General features: G+C 46.6%; 2 protein-coding genes across 3 annotated transcripts; one reads left to right on the top strand and one right to left on the bottom strand.

Annotated features, from left to right (window-relative positions):
• Positions 1 to 621: 621 nt before the first annotated feature.
• Positions 622 to 3,664, bottom strand: ANKRD34A (ankyrin repeat domain 34A). Its single transcript, XM_029231326.1, has 2 exons — positions 3,593 to 3,664; positions 622 to 3,042 (listed from the first exon to the last, which is right to left on the bottom strand). The coding sequence occupies exon 2, from the start codon at positions 2,924 to 2,926 to the stop codon at positions 1,436 to 1,438; it is 1,491 nt and encodes a 496-aa protein (XP_029087159.1). The 5' UTR covers positions 2,927 to 3,042; positions 3,593 to 3,664; the 3' UTR covers positions 622 to 1,435.
• On the top strand, positions 2,598 to 15,395 carry POLR3GL (RNA polymerase III subunit G like). 2 transcript variants are annotated; one of them, XM_029231328.1, is made up of 9 exons: positions 2,598 to 2,740; positions 5,692 to 5,895; positions 12,077 to 12,244; positions 12,585 to 12,714; positions 13,569 to 13,637; positions 13,978 to 14,034; positions 14,275 to 14,348; positions 14,473 to 14,586; positions 14,881 to 15,395. In XM_029231328.1, exons 3-9 carry the CDS (start codon positions 12,119 to 12,121, stop codon positions 14,965 to 14,967), a joined length of 657 nt encoding a protein of 218 aa, XP_029087161.1. In that variant the 5' UTR covers positions 2,598 to 2,740; positions 5,692 to 5,895; positions 12,077 to 12,118; the 3' UTR covers positions 14,968 to 15,395. The 2 variants fall into 2 exon arrangements, with proteins under 2 accessions (XP_029087161.1, XP_029087160.1); XM_029231327.1 differs by lacking the exon at positions 14,881 to 15,395 and having other exon boundaries at positions 14,473 to 14,837.
• Positions 15,396 to 16,029: the final 634 nt, after the last annotated feature.

Raw genomic sequence — 16,029 nt, 5'->3', positions numbered from 1 at the left:
TACCTGTCAGGCTGGGTTCCTCCAATTACTCTTACATGCACACATGCGCATGCACGTGCGCGCGCACACACACACACACACACACACACACACACACACCCTGTTTGTCAGTTGACTGTACCATTTTTACCTAGGCGAGATTACACGATTCCTCTCTCACTCTCTCTCTCCACCCTACAGTGGCTCAGAACTCAAGGATGCGGAAATAGAAAACAGAAGCAAGAAGCAGAAGAAAATGAAATGCACCTGGTGAGATAAAAGTTAGGCCCCCAAGGAAAAACTGTGAGTGGTCAAGACATAGGAAGCTTGAAAGAGGGACAGTTAATCTATTGGGATATATCTGCTGATGGTGGAGGGAGGGATTCTTTGTAGGAATCTTAAGTTAAAGAATTTGAGGATGGACATAGGGGAGACTGAGGGAAATGAAAACCTATCAGATAAACCTTCAGGACATGGGACACTTGCCTTTTCTTCTACAACCACAGTTGGTCTCCTGGAAAGAAGGTGGCTGGAACCTCGAAGTATCCCCTAGATCGTTATAGCTATAGTTAGCATCACCCTCCCTCCCTATTCCTCATTCCCCACACCCTCCACCCCCAGCAGAAGTGACCAAACAGAGACTTCTGAACACATTTATTTGATATGTCGAGTGGAGAGAGAAGTGATTTAGGGTTACTCCCCACTTCTACCTGTGGGGGTGTTCATAAGCTCAGACAGACAGAACAGCAGCTTAGAGCCCATGACCCACCTCCTGGAAAAATGAGACAACCTGTTGTATTGGTTGGGGGAACAGGATGGGAAGAAAAAGCAGAAAGCTGAGAAGTAAAGCTGAGAGCAGGAAGGGCAGCAGCAGAACTGAGGCTGGGGATTGCTGCAGCAAATTCCCAAGGAGAGTGAAGAAGATATCCTGAAAAGTGGTTAGGGCTGGAAGCAGGGTGTGAACAAGGAGCCAAGCCTGGAGAGAGAAGCAAGACCTGTAGAATGGGGTGGGATATTCACGAAGAGGGTAGAGTGTCCAAAATCATGAGTGGGCTGTGTTGCAGGGCATACATGGAAAGCAAGGGGTTACTATTGCAGGAGGTCAAAGAGATTGGATACTACTCATAAGTAGGGGCTCCCTAACGCTTCTGAACAAATGCAAGTGAGCTTGGGACCCTTTGGGGGCCCTAGCACAAATGGTCCGGTGTGTAATTCCCATGTGCATGTGAAGTGGCCAGGGCATGAGTGCATGTGTCTATATGACCAATAAATAAGAGTACTTACCCTTCCCTGCAAGTGCAAGTACTGTGCTTGTAGACACGTTTACCCATGTGTGCGTGCGCCGAGCCCATGAGCACATGCAACAGACCCCTATGTCCGAGGTGTGTGTGTGAGCTGGTTCTTCCACCCTTCCCAAGGTCTTGATCACCACCCTCCTTGGTTCCTCTCACTCCTCTCAGCGCCCAGGCTCCCCTGGCCCGCCTAGACTCTGGAAGCCCCCTAGCAGGCGGATCTGCTCAGTCTGCATGGAGTGGCGCCTCACCAACTTGCGCTTGGTCCTGGGAGAGCCTGGCGCCCCCGCCTGGGGAGGGGCGGGCAGCGAAGGCGCCCGACCTCCGGGTTGGGGGCGAATGTCAGGGATGGGAGGGTGGGGGCTGACATTGAGCGGGGGCAGGAAACCAGGCCGTGTTTGCGCGATGTGGTCCAGAAGCAACGTCCCCGAGCCCCTCCGCTCCAGCAACCCTGGACTCCGCCTCCGCCCGCTCAACGGAGACACAGCCCCAGGCAGACTCTCCTGGGACTGGCGCGGGGAGGGAACAGAGCCGGCTGGAGGGAGGGTCAGCGGGGAGGCGCTGTATCTGCGGCGCTCCAGGGACGGGCGGCTGCACTCCGGCGAGTCGGGGCAAAGATTTCCGGGGATATCGAGCTCCACCGGCTCCATGCGGCTCAGTTTCTGCCTCAGCCCTGAAGGGGGACCAGGCTCCTGAGCTTCTGGCGCTGTGTTTCGGCGCGAGAGAGGACCCCCACCCGTCATTTTCTCCGCCCACGGGGGCGGGTCCTCTGGGCCTTCAGTGCTGTGACGTCTGGAAAGACGCGGTCGACCTGTCAGGGTCAGGCCGTTGAATTCGGTGGTCAGGCGCTCAATCCCCGGCCTCACTTCGGCAGGAGGGACCGGTTGAGGAGGGGCCACTAGGCCCCAAGGCTCGGAGTTGAGCCTTTTGAGTGGTTTTGGAGGATGACGGGGTGGTTTGGGGAGTGGCTCAGAAGGGGAGGGGTCATCGGGGGGCTTAGGAAGAGGGAATTCAAATACGTCCCGCTTCTCCTCTTCTTCCTGGGCGCGAGGGGATAACAATCCCTGTCCTCCTACTCCTGCAGTCTGCAGTTGGATTTCCGACGGCGACGTGCAGACCCCCGGGCTAAGAGGAGCGGGAGCGGGGTCCTCCACCCCCGGGGACGGTGGGGAATTGAGATACTGCCGGGTCTTCTTGGTGCCCGAGGGCGAGGTGTCGGTGGTGATGATGATGACCTCCGTGCCCTTGGCCTTACAGGCGTCCAGCAGCGTGGCAAGGGTCTCGCGATCCCCGCGGTCCAGGGCGTGGACAAGCGCCGAGGCGCCAGCGTGATCTCGGACTGAAGGGTCTGCGCCATGGGCAAGGAGCAGGGAGGCCACCGCTGCGCCCCCGCCGCCGGCGCAAGCGTGCATAAGCGCCGTGCGCCCTAGGCGATCTGCGATGTTGGGGTCCGCGCCTTGCTCCAGAAGGTAGCGTACCATGCGCGCCTTGTTCTGGGGGTCGTCGTAGCGGGCCCGACAGGCCGCCATTAGCGCAGTCTCCCCTTGGGCATCACCCTCATTCACGTAGGCGCCCCCCTCCAGAAGCAAACGGGCCAAGCGTAGCTTACCCTGACCCACGGCCCGAAGAAGAGCGTGGCCCTCGGTGTGCAGCATAGCTGCCGCTGGGGCGAAAGCACCGATGGAGCCGGGACTGGGACCTGCCGAGGATGGCTAGGGGAGTGGGGGGGGTGGCTGGCAGAGGCCCGAAGGCTCAGTGGCGAAGCCAATCCCTGCAAAAAAGAGAAAGATCTTATTTATTGATTCAGGCAGGGAAACTGAGGCACTGGTGGAAGAATCGGCGTGGGGCAGGGGAGATCTCCCCGGCACTGCACACAGTCCTTCTTCTAACTCCTGCCTTGAGCCGCCCCCATCCCCCCAGCGCATGCCTGAGGAGGTGGGAAGGGTGCACCCGCACTGAAGGACGAGCGCCAGTGCAAATGCGTACGTGCACGCGCAGGGATATCCGCACCGCCACCCTCACCCCACGGCTTATCAGACCTTTCCAGCATCCCCCTTTTCTTATCCGTACTTGGAATCCCCCTTCCTAGGATGCTGAACGCCGCCCCCCCGACACACATGCACCCATACATTCACACACAGTCCCATTCCTAACCTCTTTTAGGTTGCCACAGCCCCACAAACTGAATGGGGGGAGGGAGGCAGCTTGCGTTTGGGACCTAAAACGGGTAGGGGGAGAATTGCGGGTTTCTTTTGCCCCTGCTACATTCCCCATCACTCCTTGCTCTTTCCCCTTCCCAGGCTGTGCACCCAAATAGATACCTGTAAGTCCGCAGAATCTCCTCCGGGCCAGGACTGAGGCCAGGGCCACGGGGCAGCTGGGGTGGCGGAGCCGGGTTCCTGGGGGCCCACATGGCGTGGGGGTGGGCACCCGGATTCCCTGGGTGTCAGTATCTGCGCCCGGGCACAGAATCCTGGTCCCTCCTCCCGGTGCGCCCCGGGCACAGCGCCGGCTCGGGAGGAGAGAAGCTGGGGGGGGGGGGCGGAGCTCTGCCTCTCTATTTATAGCCTAGTCTCTGAGGGTGGGGGCGTCGGGCACCAAACCGTTACCCCACTCATGCACACATAAACCCTCAAAAGCTAGAGGCTCCAATCCTGACTTCCCTTGCTTAGCCGACCTCCCCTCAGTCACAGCAAACCTAAGTGTTCCTTAGGAGATTCCTCCGCGACCCAGACTGGGACCATCCTAGTTCTTCGTTGAGCTTCAGCAGATCCCCATTCTCCGAGCTTGGTGTGTTGATGCGCGCCTGTGCGCCACATCTGACCTGCCACACACAGCACATGGCACACTGTGCAGAGGGGTGGAGAGAGGCGATGGCGATCCACAGCCGGGGTCCTTACTGTGCAGAGCGAGGCAAGAGTTGTGGCTGCCTTCTCATAGTTCAAATGTCAGGGGGAGCTGGAGTCACACAGCGATACATCTTCATTCCACCTCCCCCAAAACGGACCATGTACCACAAATAAACTTGGACCTCAGCTCCCTTGTACAGACCTCTTAGATAAGTATGAAGAGGTTGGATATCTGGGATCATTTTTAGATACAGCAAGGGGCATTCCCAGTTGTCTCCTCTCCATATTCTTGGAGGGGTGGGAAGGAGAGAGATAGAAAAGGGGCAGAGAAGAGTGAACCTTGTAACGCACCCTCTCTCATTGCATCTCTTTACTCTCAGTCTTGCTTAGAATCATTATTTTTCCATCTCACTTAAAGGTCTCTGTTTGAATCGCTCCTTAAAGTCTTCTCCCTGTCTGTAGCAGTCGGTTTCTCTCACTGTCTGTCTCTGCCTCTCCTCACCATCTGCCCTGTCTCCATGGTTACCATAGCTTCCATCTGCATATTTTAGGAATGAGTTTGTGTCCAGCTGGAAGGCATCAGGGGGAGTGGGAGGGGGAGTGAGGAAAAAAGCCTAAGGATTTGGAAAACTCACCTGAGGTAATTCAGAGGCTGGAGGCCACCAGACACAAGATACAATGTTCCTGGAGAAGGGGGAGAGAGAAATATTTGCAGGGAAGCTACCCAATTTTACCAGCTGCCATTTATTGGAAACCAACCATGTGCCAAGTACTTTACATACATTATCTCCAATCCTCACAACAACACTATAAAGTAGGAATTATTTTCTTGTTATAGATGAAGAAACTGAGACTTAGCAAAGTTAAGTAAGTTCTCCAAAGCCTCACAGCTCTGTTTCTGTCCTATTGCAAAGACTTTGTGCTTGCCACTCCACCTACAGCCTTCCCAGTCCAGAGGCTTCACTCCCAGGGCCATTTTCTCTGACGTCTGGGTTATTGTTCTTAACTAACTCCTAGATTCTATCTCTACTCTGAACTCTTTCCCTCTGTTTGTTTTTTGCGAAAGTGGGACTCCTCCTCCCACCGTGCCCCCTTTTACCAAGGGCTAGGAGGAACTGGAAGGCAGTGGGAAATGCAGGAAACACTGGATTCCTTCCCTGTCTCCTCAACTCTGGTTATCTGATTCCTAATCCTTCCTTTCCCAAACCCTCTTTCCATCTTCTCACAGACATGGCAGCAACCCACAGGAAAATATTTTTCTAGAAAAGAAATATTCATTGGTGGTGCTGGAGGGAGGCAGTGCAGGATTGAAGGGAAGGTTGGAGTAAAGAAGGAGAGGCCCAGTGTGAAGACAGAGTCACAAAAAGAACGACGCCTAAGAAGCAGGTTTCACAGAGGTTCATTTCTCTGTGTAAGCTCCCTCAACAGAGTCCCTCGGTGAGATGTGAGAGTCAGGTTCCCTCTGTGAACTGTCGCTAGCCAAGGGGATCCTCCATCTGAGATGAGGTGTGAAATGACTGACCCTTGGTTGATTCTGCAACTCCATCTCTCTCCTCACCCGGCTTCTCTAGCCTGAGTTCCGGCGAGCTCTCTCCCTCCCTCCACGCCTCAGTTTCAAGTGGGCGGACCTCCCTCCTCGGCTTCTCCAAGATTGGCCGGGAGAACTCACCAATGGGGAGCTCTGGGAGGCGGACCTAGAACGCCAACAGCTTGAGGAAGACCAGCGAATTTCAAGTTGGCTGCGGCGTGTTTTCCGCGTGGGGGAGGGGCAGCAGGTAAGGCCCCGACTTGGTGGCTCTGACCTGGTTCCGTTCCACACCTTCCGAAGTAGTTCACCGAGGCCAAGTTGCTAGATAGACAACGCTTTCCGGCAGCCTGTTGGATCAGCCCGCTTCTAGTTCCCTACCCTTTTCCTCTGGGCTCCCATTGCTCTGTTGATTTTATGCCAGAGAACCGTAGTTTTCTTTCGCGCAAAGGGGAGATATATTAAAGGAGACAGTGAAAGACTCACTCTGGTACCTCTGACTCTTTGCTATGGCGTCAGCTTCCCCTAAATCTATTACTGTTAAGAGCCTGACAAACTCCTGTTATCTATCAAGACTCTGATGAAATGTTACCTTTACCTGTAGCTTTCCTGGTTCACCTTTTTTTGCAGAATTAATTGTTCCCCAGTCTGACGATAGCATTGTAGGCATACCTCTGTTGGAGCACTTAGTGCTCAATCCCTCTTTGATGTTTCTATTCTTTTTAGAATATAAGGTTTTGTAGGGCAGGTTCTAATATTTAATACACAGTGCCCAATAAAGGTTAATTGGGTGGAATTAATTGGGGAGGAAGAATTTAAACTCCGATGTAATTAGGGAAAAATTAATAAAAGATAAAACAAAATACAATACAGTATATAATTATGACCTCTTAAATTAGTGTTTCATAATATAATTGCTCCCACAGTCCAGAGAAGGGAGAAAGCTAAGAGGACTGGGATGGTGAGGGGAGGCTTTAGGAATCACAAAGTCTTAAGTTTGGAACAGACCTTAGAAATCATGTATTCATTCATTCATTCATTTTTAAGCAAATATTTATTGAGCATCTACTATATGCCAGACATAATGCTAGACAATGGGGATCATAGTGAATCCTCTACTTTAGATATGCATTCTTCCTTTGATAAACCATATTTAGTAAATGGTTATCCAGCTTCAGTTTAAACTTCTTAGTAAAAGAACTTCCTATCTCACTTTGTTCTTCAATCAGTATCTAACAAATAAAACAAATACGTGGCTCAACAAAATGCAATCCACATTTCCACTGTAAAAGAGGAAGAGCTGTCCTAGTGGTAACATTCTTAAAGATAAAGAAAATCATCCCTTTTGTTTTCTGATTATAGAAGTAATATACATTTATCCTAGAAAACTTGGAAATACATAAAGGTATAAAATATCTATTATTTCATGACCGTGATATAGTGTTATTATTTTAATATGTATCCTTTCAAGTTATTTTCTGCTTGTATACATATGTATACATCTGTGTGTTTATATTACACACATAGGGCCATACAACAAGTGCAACTTTATATCATGCTTCCCCCACTTTACATTATATTGTGAACATTTTCTGCCTTTAAATATTATTTGAAATAATTATTATGTCTACATAATGGTCTAAGATGGATGTTTGATTTTTTTTTAACCATTCATTTTTTTTGTTGGACCATTTAGGTTATTTCAGAATTTGTGCTACCATGGATAGCTCTTTGATAAACATGCTTTTACTTATATCTCTGACTATATATCTGATGATTTCTTTAGGATAAGTGTTTAAAGTGGGATTACTGGGTTGAGGATATAAACTTTTAAAAGGCTGTAGATTCAAGGGGTCAAATTGCTCCCCCAAAAGACTGTGTTTATAGTCCTTCCAGTAAGGTATGAGAGTGTCCATCTCAAAAAAACCCGTGGCAGCCTGATTATTTTTTAAATCTTTGTCAATTTGATAGGTAAAGAATGGTTTTATTGGCTATTCTTTTCTTAATTGCCTATTTGCACATTTATTCTATTCATGTTCTTTGCACATTTATTCTACTGGGGTGATTTTTTTTCGTTTGGATTTCCATGAGTTCTAATATGAGTGTTAACTCCTTGTCTTATTTATTACAAATATAGCAAACTGTAAATATTAGAGTGCTCCAGGCCTCAGTCCCTGGATCTCTTCTTTCCTCTCTTCACATCCACTCCTTTAGGAATCTCACCCAGTCTCATGGCTTGAAACATTTGTATACTGAGAACGCCACTAGAATGTAAGCTCCATTTAAACTCCATGGGTGCAGGAGTTTTTTGTCCATTTTGCTCACTGATACATCCCTAGCACTTAGAACAGTGCCTGGCACTTAATAAGAACTCAGTAAGTATTCATTGAATGAATTTAGATGGTTTTTAAATTATTATTATTCCCATTTTACAAATAAGGAAACAGGTTTACAGTTATTAAATAAATTGCTGAAGGTTGTATAGCTAGAAAATGACTGAACTGGGATTCAAATCCATGTTCTTAACTACTACATGTACTGCCTTTCTTAAATTTGATGTAATTGTTTTTCTGTATGTTCTGTTGAAACCTGCTTCATAGTAACTTCTACCACATCACACAGTTATGCTTAATTGGGAATGAGTATAATGTATATGAGATGTTGTTGTTTGCAGGGGAAGGAGAGTACAGGGGTAAACACTAGGGAGGGTTGATGTTTATGGAGGAGCAGTCTGGGACTAGGTTATGGGAAACCTTAAACATCTTCAAGAATTTAGACTCAATGACAATCTTAAATAGAAGAGACTCATTGTAGATTCCTGAGCTGAGTGGGGTACAGATAGTTTACAGTTTCCCAACCAGTTTAGTGCCTTAATTAACTAAAGTTTTGTCTTCTTTTTACCCCACATCCTTGAGGGTCACTTGGTTAGTATGTGGAAATGGAGTTAGATTTGTCTAACCTGAAAGCTCATGGCCTTTTCTTAACTCCTCACTGCTTTGCAGTCAAAACAGCTCCTGTGTCCACTGCTAGAACTGTATCTATCAGGTGGAAAGACATCTAAGCTGTCTACTTAGAGTGTCTTTTCCCTTGAAAGGGCCTGAAGACATGGTGGCAAATTCTTACTACTTCTCTAGTGTCCATAAGACATCCTCTCTCCTCTAATGTGTTCTTTAAGTCAGATCACAGTTTAATCTATTAACTAACAGCCATCTTTTCCTGACATTTTTCTTGGCACTTGGACTTGAAACTTTCCAAATTCCTCAGGCACACATTTTCCCACCTCTCCTTCCTGCTGCATATTATTAATCTCATCTACTATGCTGTTTTACTATATTTTTAATTTTTTAATGAATATTTTTCTCTTATTACAAAAGCAGCACCTATTCAGTACAGGAAAAAAAACCCCATAAAATACACATCATCAAAAAACCCCCAAAACCCATCACCTCCAATTAACCAATGTTAATTTTTGCTGTATATCCTTCAAGAACAACTTTTAATTCATATATCTGGGTGGGTGTATGTGTTTGACAAAACAGATTACCTGGTACATATTTTAAAATCTTTTCTTCCCCTAACTAATCTTTAGTGGAGTGCATTTTGTTGAGCCATGTATTTCTTGTTTTATTTGTTGAATATTGATTGAAGAACAAATATCCAAAAATGGAATGACCTGCAAAGTGAGAGAGGGAGTTCTCTTACTAAAAAGTTTAAATTGAAGGTGGATAACAATTTACTAAATATGGTTTTTCAAAGGAGGGATGCAGGTCTAAAGTAGAGGATTCAATATGATCCCCATTGTCTAGCATTATGTCTGGCATATGGTAGATGCTCAATAAATATTCGTTGAAAGAATGAGTGAATGAATACCTGATATCTAAGGTCTGTTCCAAACTTGAGACCTTGTGATTCCTAAAGCCTCCCCTCACCATCCCAGTCCTCTTAGCTTTCCGTGGGAGGAATTATATTATGAATCACTAATTTAAGAGATCATAATTCTATACTATATTTCTCTTGTTGCTCCATAGCTAACATATTTTTAGTATGTTCCCTTAATATGAAGTGATGAAAATGGCTCTTCATCTCTGTGATCTTCCTCCCTGAAACACACAACCCCGGTCTAATCAAGAGAAAAACATCAGAAAAATTCAAACAGAGGAACATCCTATAATACACCTAACCAGTACTCCTTAAAACTGTCAGGGTAATGAAAGACAAGGAACGTCTGAGAAACTGTGAATTTTGAATTGCTACTCAAGTTTTTTGCTTTTTTTTAATTAAGAAAATTTATTTCTTAAAACAGTTTTAGATTTTCAGAAAAACTGAGCAGATAGTACCGAAAGTTTCCATATGCCCTGGCACCAGTGTCCCCTATTATTAATGTCATATATTATTATGGTATATTTGTTACAATTAATGAACAAATATTGATACATTATAATTATTCAAGGTCCATACTTGATTTGGAGTTCCTTAGTTTTACCTAATGCTCTTTTTCTGTTCCAGGATCCCATTCAGGATACCACATTATATTTAGTTATCATGGCCCTGTTATGTATTGAATATGTCTATACATACATATACTTACATGCACAAACATATATGTATATGTATGTATACATACATAACTAAAATTGAAAGGATCTATATGCAAATACTAAAAATGATTATTACTACATCATGGTCATGAAATAATAGGTATTTTTATATATACCTTTATGTTTTTCCAAATTTTCTAAAATAAATATATACCACTTCTATAATGAGAAAACAAAAGGAATGGTTTTCTTTGTTTTTATGAAGGTCACCGCTAGGACAGCTCTCTCTCTTTTACAATGGAAGTGTGACCTTTCCTTGTTTTTGATGACCTTGACAGTTTTGAAGAGTACTGGTCAGATATATTATAGGATGCTCCTCTGTTGGAATTTGTTGGCTTTTTTCTCCTGATTAGACTGGGGTTATCAGTTTTGGGGAAGAGGATATCACATCATATTAAGGGTACATACTAACAATATGATTTAATTTTGTTCATGTTGAAACCTTGGTCATCTGACTGAAGTAATGCTTGTCCAGTTTCTACACTGTAAAGTTACTCCCCCCACCTTTCCAAAATTGTTTTGGACAAAATTCCCTATACACAGGCCATACTTAAGGCGTGGGGAATTACACTCTCCCTTTTTAGGGTGGAATCTACATAATTTATTTGGAATTCTGCATGAGAAATTTGTTTTTTTCTCTACCACGTATTAATTTGTTCAAACGTTTATTTATATCAGTATGGTCTCTTGGATATTTATTTTATACTTTGGTGTTATAATCCAATACTACTTTATTGCTCAAATTGTTCACGCTTTGGCCATTGGGAGCTCTTTCAGTCGACTCTTATGCCCCTTTGACACAGCCCCATCAATGTGTGTGTTGTGGTTTTGAGCACTTTCTTACTTTCTGGCACTACAAGATGCTTCAGGCTCATCTTGTATGTTTCCTGCCCCAGTCCTAGAATCGGCCATTTCTCCAAGAAGCCCTGGTTCCTTTTATTGGAAAATGGTATTAGGAGCCAAGATCTGGGTGCTAGGTATCTTCCCTGCTACTGGGATTTCATTTCCTTCAAGTTTCATTTTCATTTGATGACTTTCTTTATCCCCCATGCTCTCTGACTGGCTTCTCAAAAATAATGACAAGAGGCAAAGTTCAGTTACGGTAGCAGGAGGAACTTTCAGTTCATCTCCAGTGGAATGGGCTGTCTTGGAGGAAAATGGACACCCTCTCCTTAGGAAAATGCCACCAGAAGCTGAATGACCAACAACTTACAGAGGGTAGTACTGTACTGGGAGGGTGTTTGGGCTGGAAGACTCCATGGGTCCTTCCATTCTAAGATTCTGTGTTTCCAGGTGGTGTTTAAAAAGATCAACTTGATTGTAATGGCTCTTATCACATACATCTCCACTCCCAATCAAATGACTGTGAGACTGATGACTCATTCCTGTTCCCTCCCAGTGTCTGGCACACTACCTTTTTCATGGTAGATGCTTAATAAATGTTTTGTTGAAATGCATTGCATTAGATTGAGTTTAGGCCTAGTTGGGTTTGGAAAGTGAGGGAGAGAAAGAATTCAAAGATCATATGTAGATATGCAGATGGTGATAAACGTCAAATTAACTTAGGGGCTTAGGAAAGTTTTATCCAAGGGTCTAGTCACTTTCCTCATTGTGCTACAGTCACACCACATTGCAATCATCTGTCCTGTTGGAACCGTGTCTCATCCATATTTTATATTTTTAGAAATACCTTGCTTGGCACTATGCCTTCTCAAAATTTGTTGAATTAAACTGGCTTTTCAGGTCTCTGGGAGAAAAGATTGAGTGTCTTGTACCTCCCTGGCTTTCTGTCTGTTCTACTGTACTTTTTCTCTGTGTTTTTGTCTTTATCAGGTTTTTCCTATTGGATGTCTGAATCCCCAGGCCCCCTCCATCATGGCCAGCCGGGGTGGGGGCCGGGGTCGTGGCCGTGGCCAGTTGACCTTCAGCATGGAGGCTGTGGGCATTGGGAAGGGGGATGCTTTGCCCCCACCCACCCTGCAGCCTTCTCCACTCTTCCCTGTGAGTGTCTGCCCTCCTTTCCCAAGACTCCCATATGCCCCTGGCTGACTGTGTATGATCCTGGATTCCTCCTGAGCCATCATAAAATCATCCTCATCTTGCCCCTCCCTGTCTGTATACTCCCACCTTATATGGGATGTTTTCCAGACAAGGAAGTGTCTACCCTCACTTTTTACATTCTCAGCTCCCCAGCTTTCAAAATGCTGTGCTGCTCCACCCATTTGCCTTGGTCCTCTGCTCAGTGGGAGCATTGGATTGAATTGTGGGGAGAGGAGAGGCCCTCCCAGATTTGTACTCCAGCATTTTCTCTCTGAATTGACCATTGCCTCTGCCTCCTTAGCCCTTGGAGTTCCACCCAGTGCCTCTGCCCTCAGGAGAGGAAGGGGAATATGTCCTGGCACTGAAGCAGGAGCTTCGAGGGGCCATGAGGCAGCTCCCCTACTTCATCCGGCCTGCTGTCCCCAAGAGAGGTCAGTTGGAATGCTAGTATCATGTTCTGAGTGCCCTCCATGAGTAGTGCCCTATACTTAGCACCGCTGGGGCCCAGAGAGGCCAGAAGAGGCACAGAAAGCTCACTGCCTAACTGGGGAGATCACAGTAATTACCCCTGCATTTGAAATGCATTATGGTATCCATGGTTTGTTTTGAGTCTCACAGAAGTCTTGGACAGTAGGAGGTTAAGTATTAAGATGCCCATTTTACAGATAGAAATGAGATGTATTAAAATTTTTAACAATCTGGATATTGCAGGTACCAACCAATCAGAAGAACTTGAGAAGGGGTCTCTGAGAAGCCCTGTAATTAAAATATTACCCCTTTGGTTTGTGGATCATGAGAGGTCAGGGAGCCAGGAGGGACTGGAGTACAAGATGTACTTAGGAGGTCTGGGATAGTGGATATTTACCAACTGGTGTGGAAGTACAGTATTTCAATGTATTGACAACCAGTGCTTTCCTACTAAGCCCTAGAAGCTAAAGTTCAGAGAGATGAAACAATTGCCTAAGTTAGTCCCATTAACGAGGAGTAAAGGGAACACTGAAACCCTCGTTTCTTGCTCTAGTATACTTTCCACTGTACCACACTACCAGTCAATATAGCCATGCCTTTGCATTAAGGGAGGTAACAAAAACATTGTAATTTGAGGTCGCAAAAGGACAGGTTAGAAGAGTGTTGAAGGTCCTCATGGAAGCTGACCCCCTGGGCTCTGGGTCTGGGGTGAGGAAAAAGACAATTTCTGAGTTTTGAGAGGGCTGGACCTCAGGAAGAACCCTGTTCTAGGGCTCTGAAAGGATAAAACTTTGACCCTTGACCTCTGATCCCTCAGATGTGGAGCGTTACTCAGACAAATATCAGATGTCAGGGCCGATTGACAACGCCATAGATTGGAACCCTGGTAGGTGATGGGCCCTTTCATTGACCTCCCTTCTTTCAAATGCTTGAGATGCCTCAAGCCACAAGCCACCACCCTGTCCACCCTCCTCTGTCTCCACCTTCACCCTATTCAGGAGCCTTAGATGTGCTCCAAAACACTCTCAGACTCTACCTAAAAACCTATTAAATGGCCCCCCTCCTCTGGAGGCATCCAAGCCACAGTTTTGTTCCAAGCAGCTTTGACCCAGCCCCTTCCTTCCTCACCCTTAACCCTGATCCTTACCTGTCCTTTCAAAGAGTCCTCATTCATAGGACACCCCAGGGCAGAGTCTTGCTGACTTTTTCATTCCCGCTATTCCTAGATTGGCGACGTCTACCCCGGGAGCTAAAGATCCGAGTACGGAAGCTACAGAAGGAGCGTGAGTGTATCTGGAAAAAGGAGGGAAAGGAGAGGTTTCCTTCATCAGCTGTAGGGCCAAGGCTGCTGGTGGTCTTGCCTGCCCTCCCAATTCCTACCTACCCAGTCTACCCAGTATTGTTGCTGGGTGCCACGGTGGCCACATGAGGGCAGCAGAGTGACATGGTCTATGCAAGAGGGTGGGGTAGAAAGCCATCTAGGAAGTTTGCTCTGATGGTTCACCTTTTGATCCTCTCACCAGGGACCACCATTCTACTCCCCAAGAGGCCCCCTAAGACCACAGAAGATAAGGATGAGACAATACAGAAACTAGAGGTAAGGAAGAAATGTGCATAGAGACTACCTGGGCCCCAGATTCATTCCTCCCCTTTGGCCCATGTGTGCCTCAATTTTTCCCTTCGGTGAGCTGAGTTTCTCTTCCTATTCATCCTCACATAAGACCCTGGAGAAGAAGGAAGAAGAAGTGACTTCAGAGGAAGATGAGGAGAAAGAAGAAGAAGAAGAGAAGGAAGAGGAAGAAGAAGAGGAGTATGATGAAGAAGAGCATGAAGAGGTGAAGGGGACCTCCTTTCATTCTCAGGCCCCCTTTCTTCCACGCATAAGCTCTGGGGATCTCAACTTCAGAAGGCTGGAGGGCCAAAGGAGATAGTGCCTCCAAAGGATAGCGCCCTCCACTTTACCTGTCCCTAGGCTCTTCTCAAGAGTGAACTACAGCTTGAATTCAGAGAGAACTATAGGCTTGGAATGCTGCGATTGGGAGGGAAGGGGACTGGTGCACAGGGATGAAGGAGAATGCTGAAAGCATGCCGACATTCCTTCCTTCTTCCCTCCTTTCCTTCTATTTCAGGAAACTGATTACATCATGTCATATTTTGACAATGGAGAGGACTTTGGGGGTGACAGTGATGACAATATGGATGAGGCTATATACTGAAGAAGGACTCTAAACAATACCCTGGACGTTCATATCTTTCTTGATTTAGGACACAGAGAGTAGCTGTCCCCTATTATTAGGTTTTGTGGACAAGCAAATCATTTGCTCAGAATCCAGATAACCTGTTTGGTCCCTGGAGATAGGAATAGAGAGTGACAACAGATAGCTCTCTTTTCTACCCTTCCCCTCCCTCTCTCCTGTGGTATTGTATCACCTCTGATATCTTGGGGAAAGGACAAAGGACCAATGTCTTAATTGTATGAAAGTGAGAAAGGAGGGTCGAAAGAAGGACTGGAATCATTAGAGCTGAGACAGCTGTGCACATGCCCCTACCCATTTATAGTTCTTTGTGGAGATAATTGGGGGTGCGAGCAGTTAGGAGGAATAAGGCCAGTTTTATATTTTTAAATAAAATGTTTTTATCTGTCTCTCTGTCCAGGGTGAAGCCTAGTGGGAGAGGGCTGGAGGAATGAAGGGGATGCCTAGTAAGCCATTCTTCTCTCCTCACCTGTTAAGAGTCCAGTGTGACACACTGGGGGTTACAGCCTTCCTGTCCTTCGCCCCTTCCCTTCTACCCCCATGGTGGGACACCTAATCCCCATCTAGCTCTGCCAAGGCACATTCAGGAGCTCATCTGCGGGGCTGCGCAGAGAGAGCTGTATACAGCCCACGCCCTGAAGACCAGCTGGCTTCTGGGCTTCTGGTCCTCAGGCAGTGGGGACGACATGATTCATGTGTGTTCACATGTGTTCACAGGGACACAGGCCCTCACTTTCCCACGCTTGACCTTGATCTTGTCCTTGTTTACAAGGAATGATTACAATTATTTTTGTGGGGAGAGTCAAGAAAGCCAGGTGTGGGGAGGAAATAGGGAGGAAGTGCCGATTCTTCTTCAGCACACTCGCCCTCTTCCAGGCCCTGGAGACCCCACTTCGAAAGGTGTGTCTGTGAAGCAGGAGCCCCCTAAATATCCTATTCTCCACTTCCGGAAGCTGCTGTGTGGCTGAGTTGCAGTTTCCCTTCTGTGGAATTTAGTTCTTCCTTTGTGGAGTTTAGTTTGCC

Source organism: Monodon monoceros, unplaced genomic scaffold, assembly GCF_005190385.1.
Source record: "Monodon monoceros isolate NGI ecotype Baffin Bay Population unplaced genomic scaffold, NGI_Narwhal_1 Super_Scaffold_18, whole genome shotgun sequence".
NCBI classification, from domain to species: domain Eukaryota; kingdom Metazoa; phylum Chordata; class Mammalia; order Artiodactyla; family Monodontidae; genus Monodon; species Monodon monoceros.
This window is presented reverse-complemented; position numbering and strand designations above follow the sequence as displayed.

Bases quoted from the DNA above. Each gene is read 5' to 3' on its own strand.
- POLR3GL (XM_029231327.1), top strand. From the start codon at position 12,119: ATGGCCAGCCGGGGTGGGGGCCGGGGTCGTGGCCGTGGCCAGTTGACC. The intron at 12,715-13,568 runs GTCAGTTGGAAT...CTGATCCCTCAG, and splicing joins GCCTGCTGTCCCCAAGAGAG to ATGTGGAGCGTTACTCAGAC. The intron at 14,035-14,274 runs GTGAGTGTATCT...TCCTCTCACCAG, and splicing joins ACGGAAGCTACAGAAGGAGC to GGACCACCATTCTACTCCCC.
- ANKRD34A (XM_029231326.1), bottom strand. From the start codon at position 2,926: ATGCTGCACACCGAGGGCCACGCTCTTCTTCGGGCCGTGGGTCAGGGT.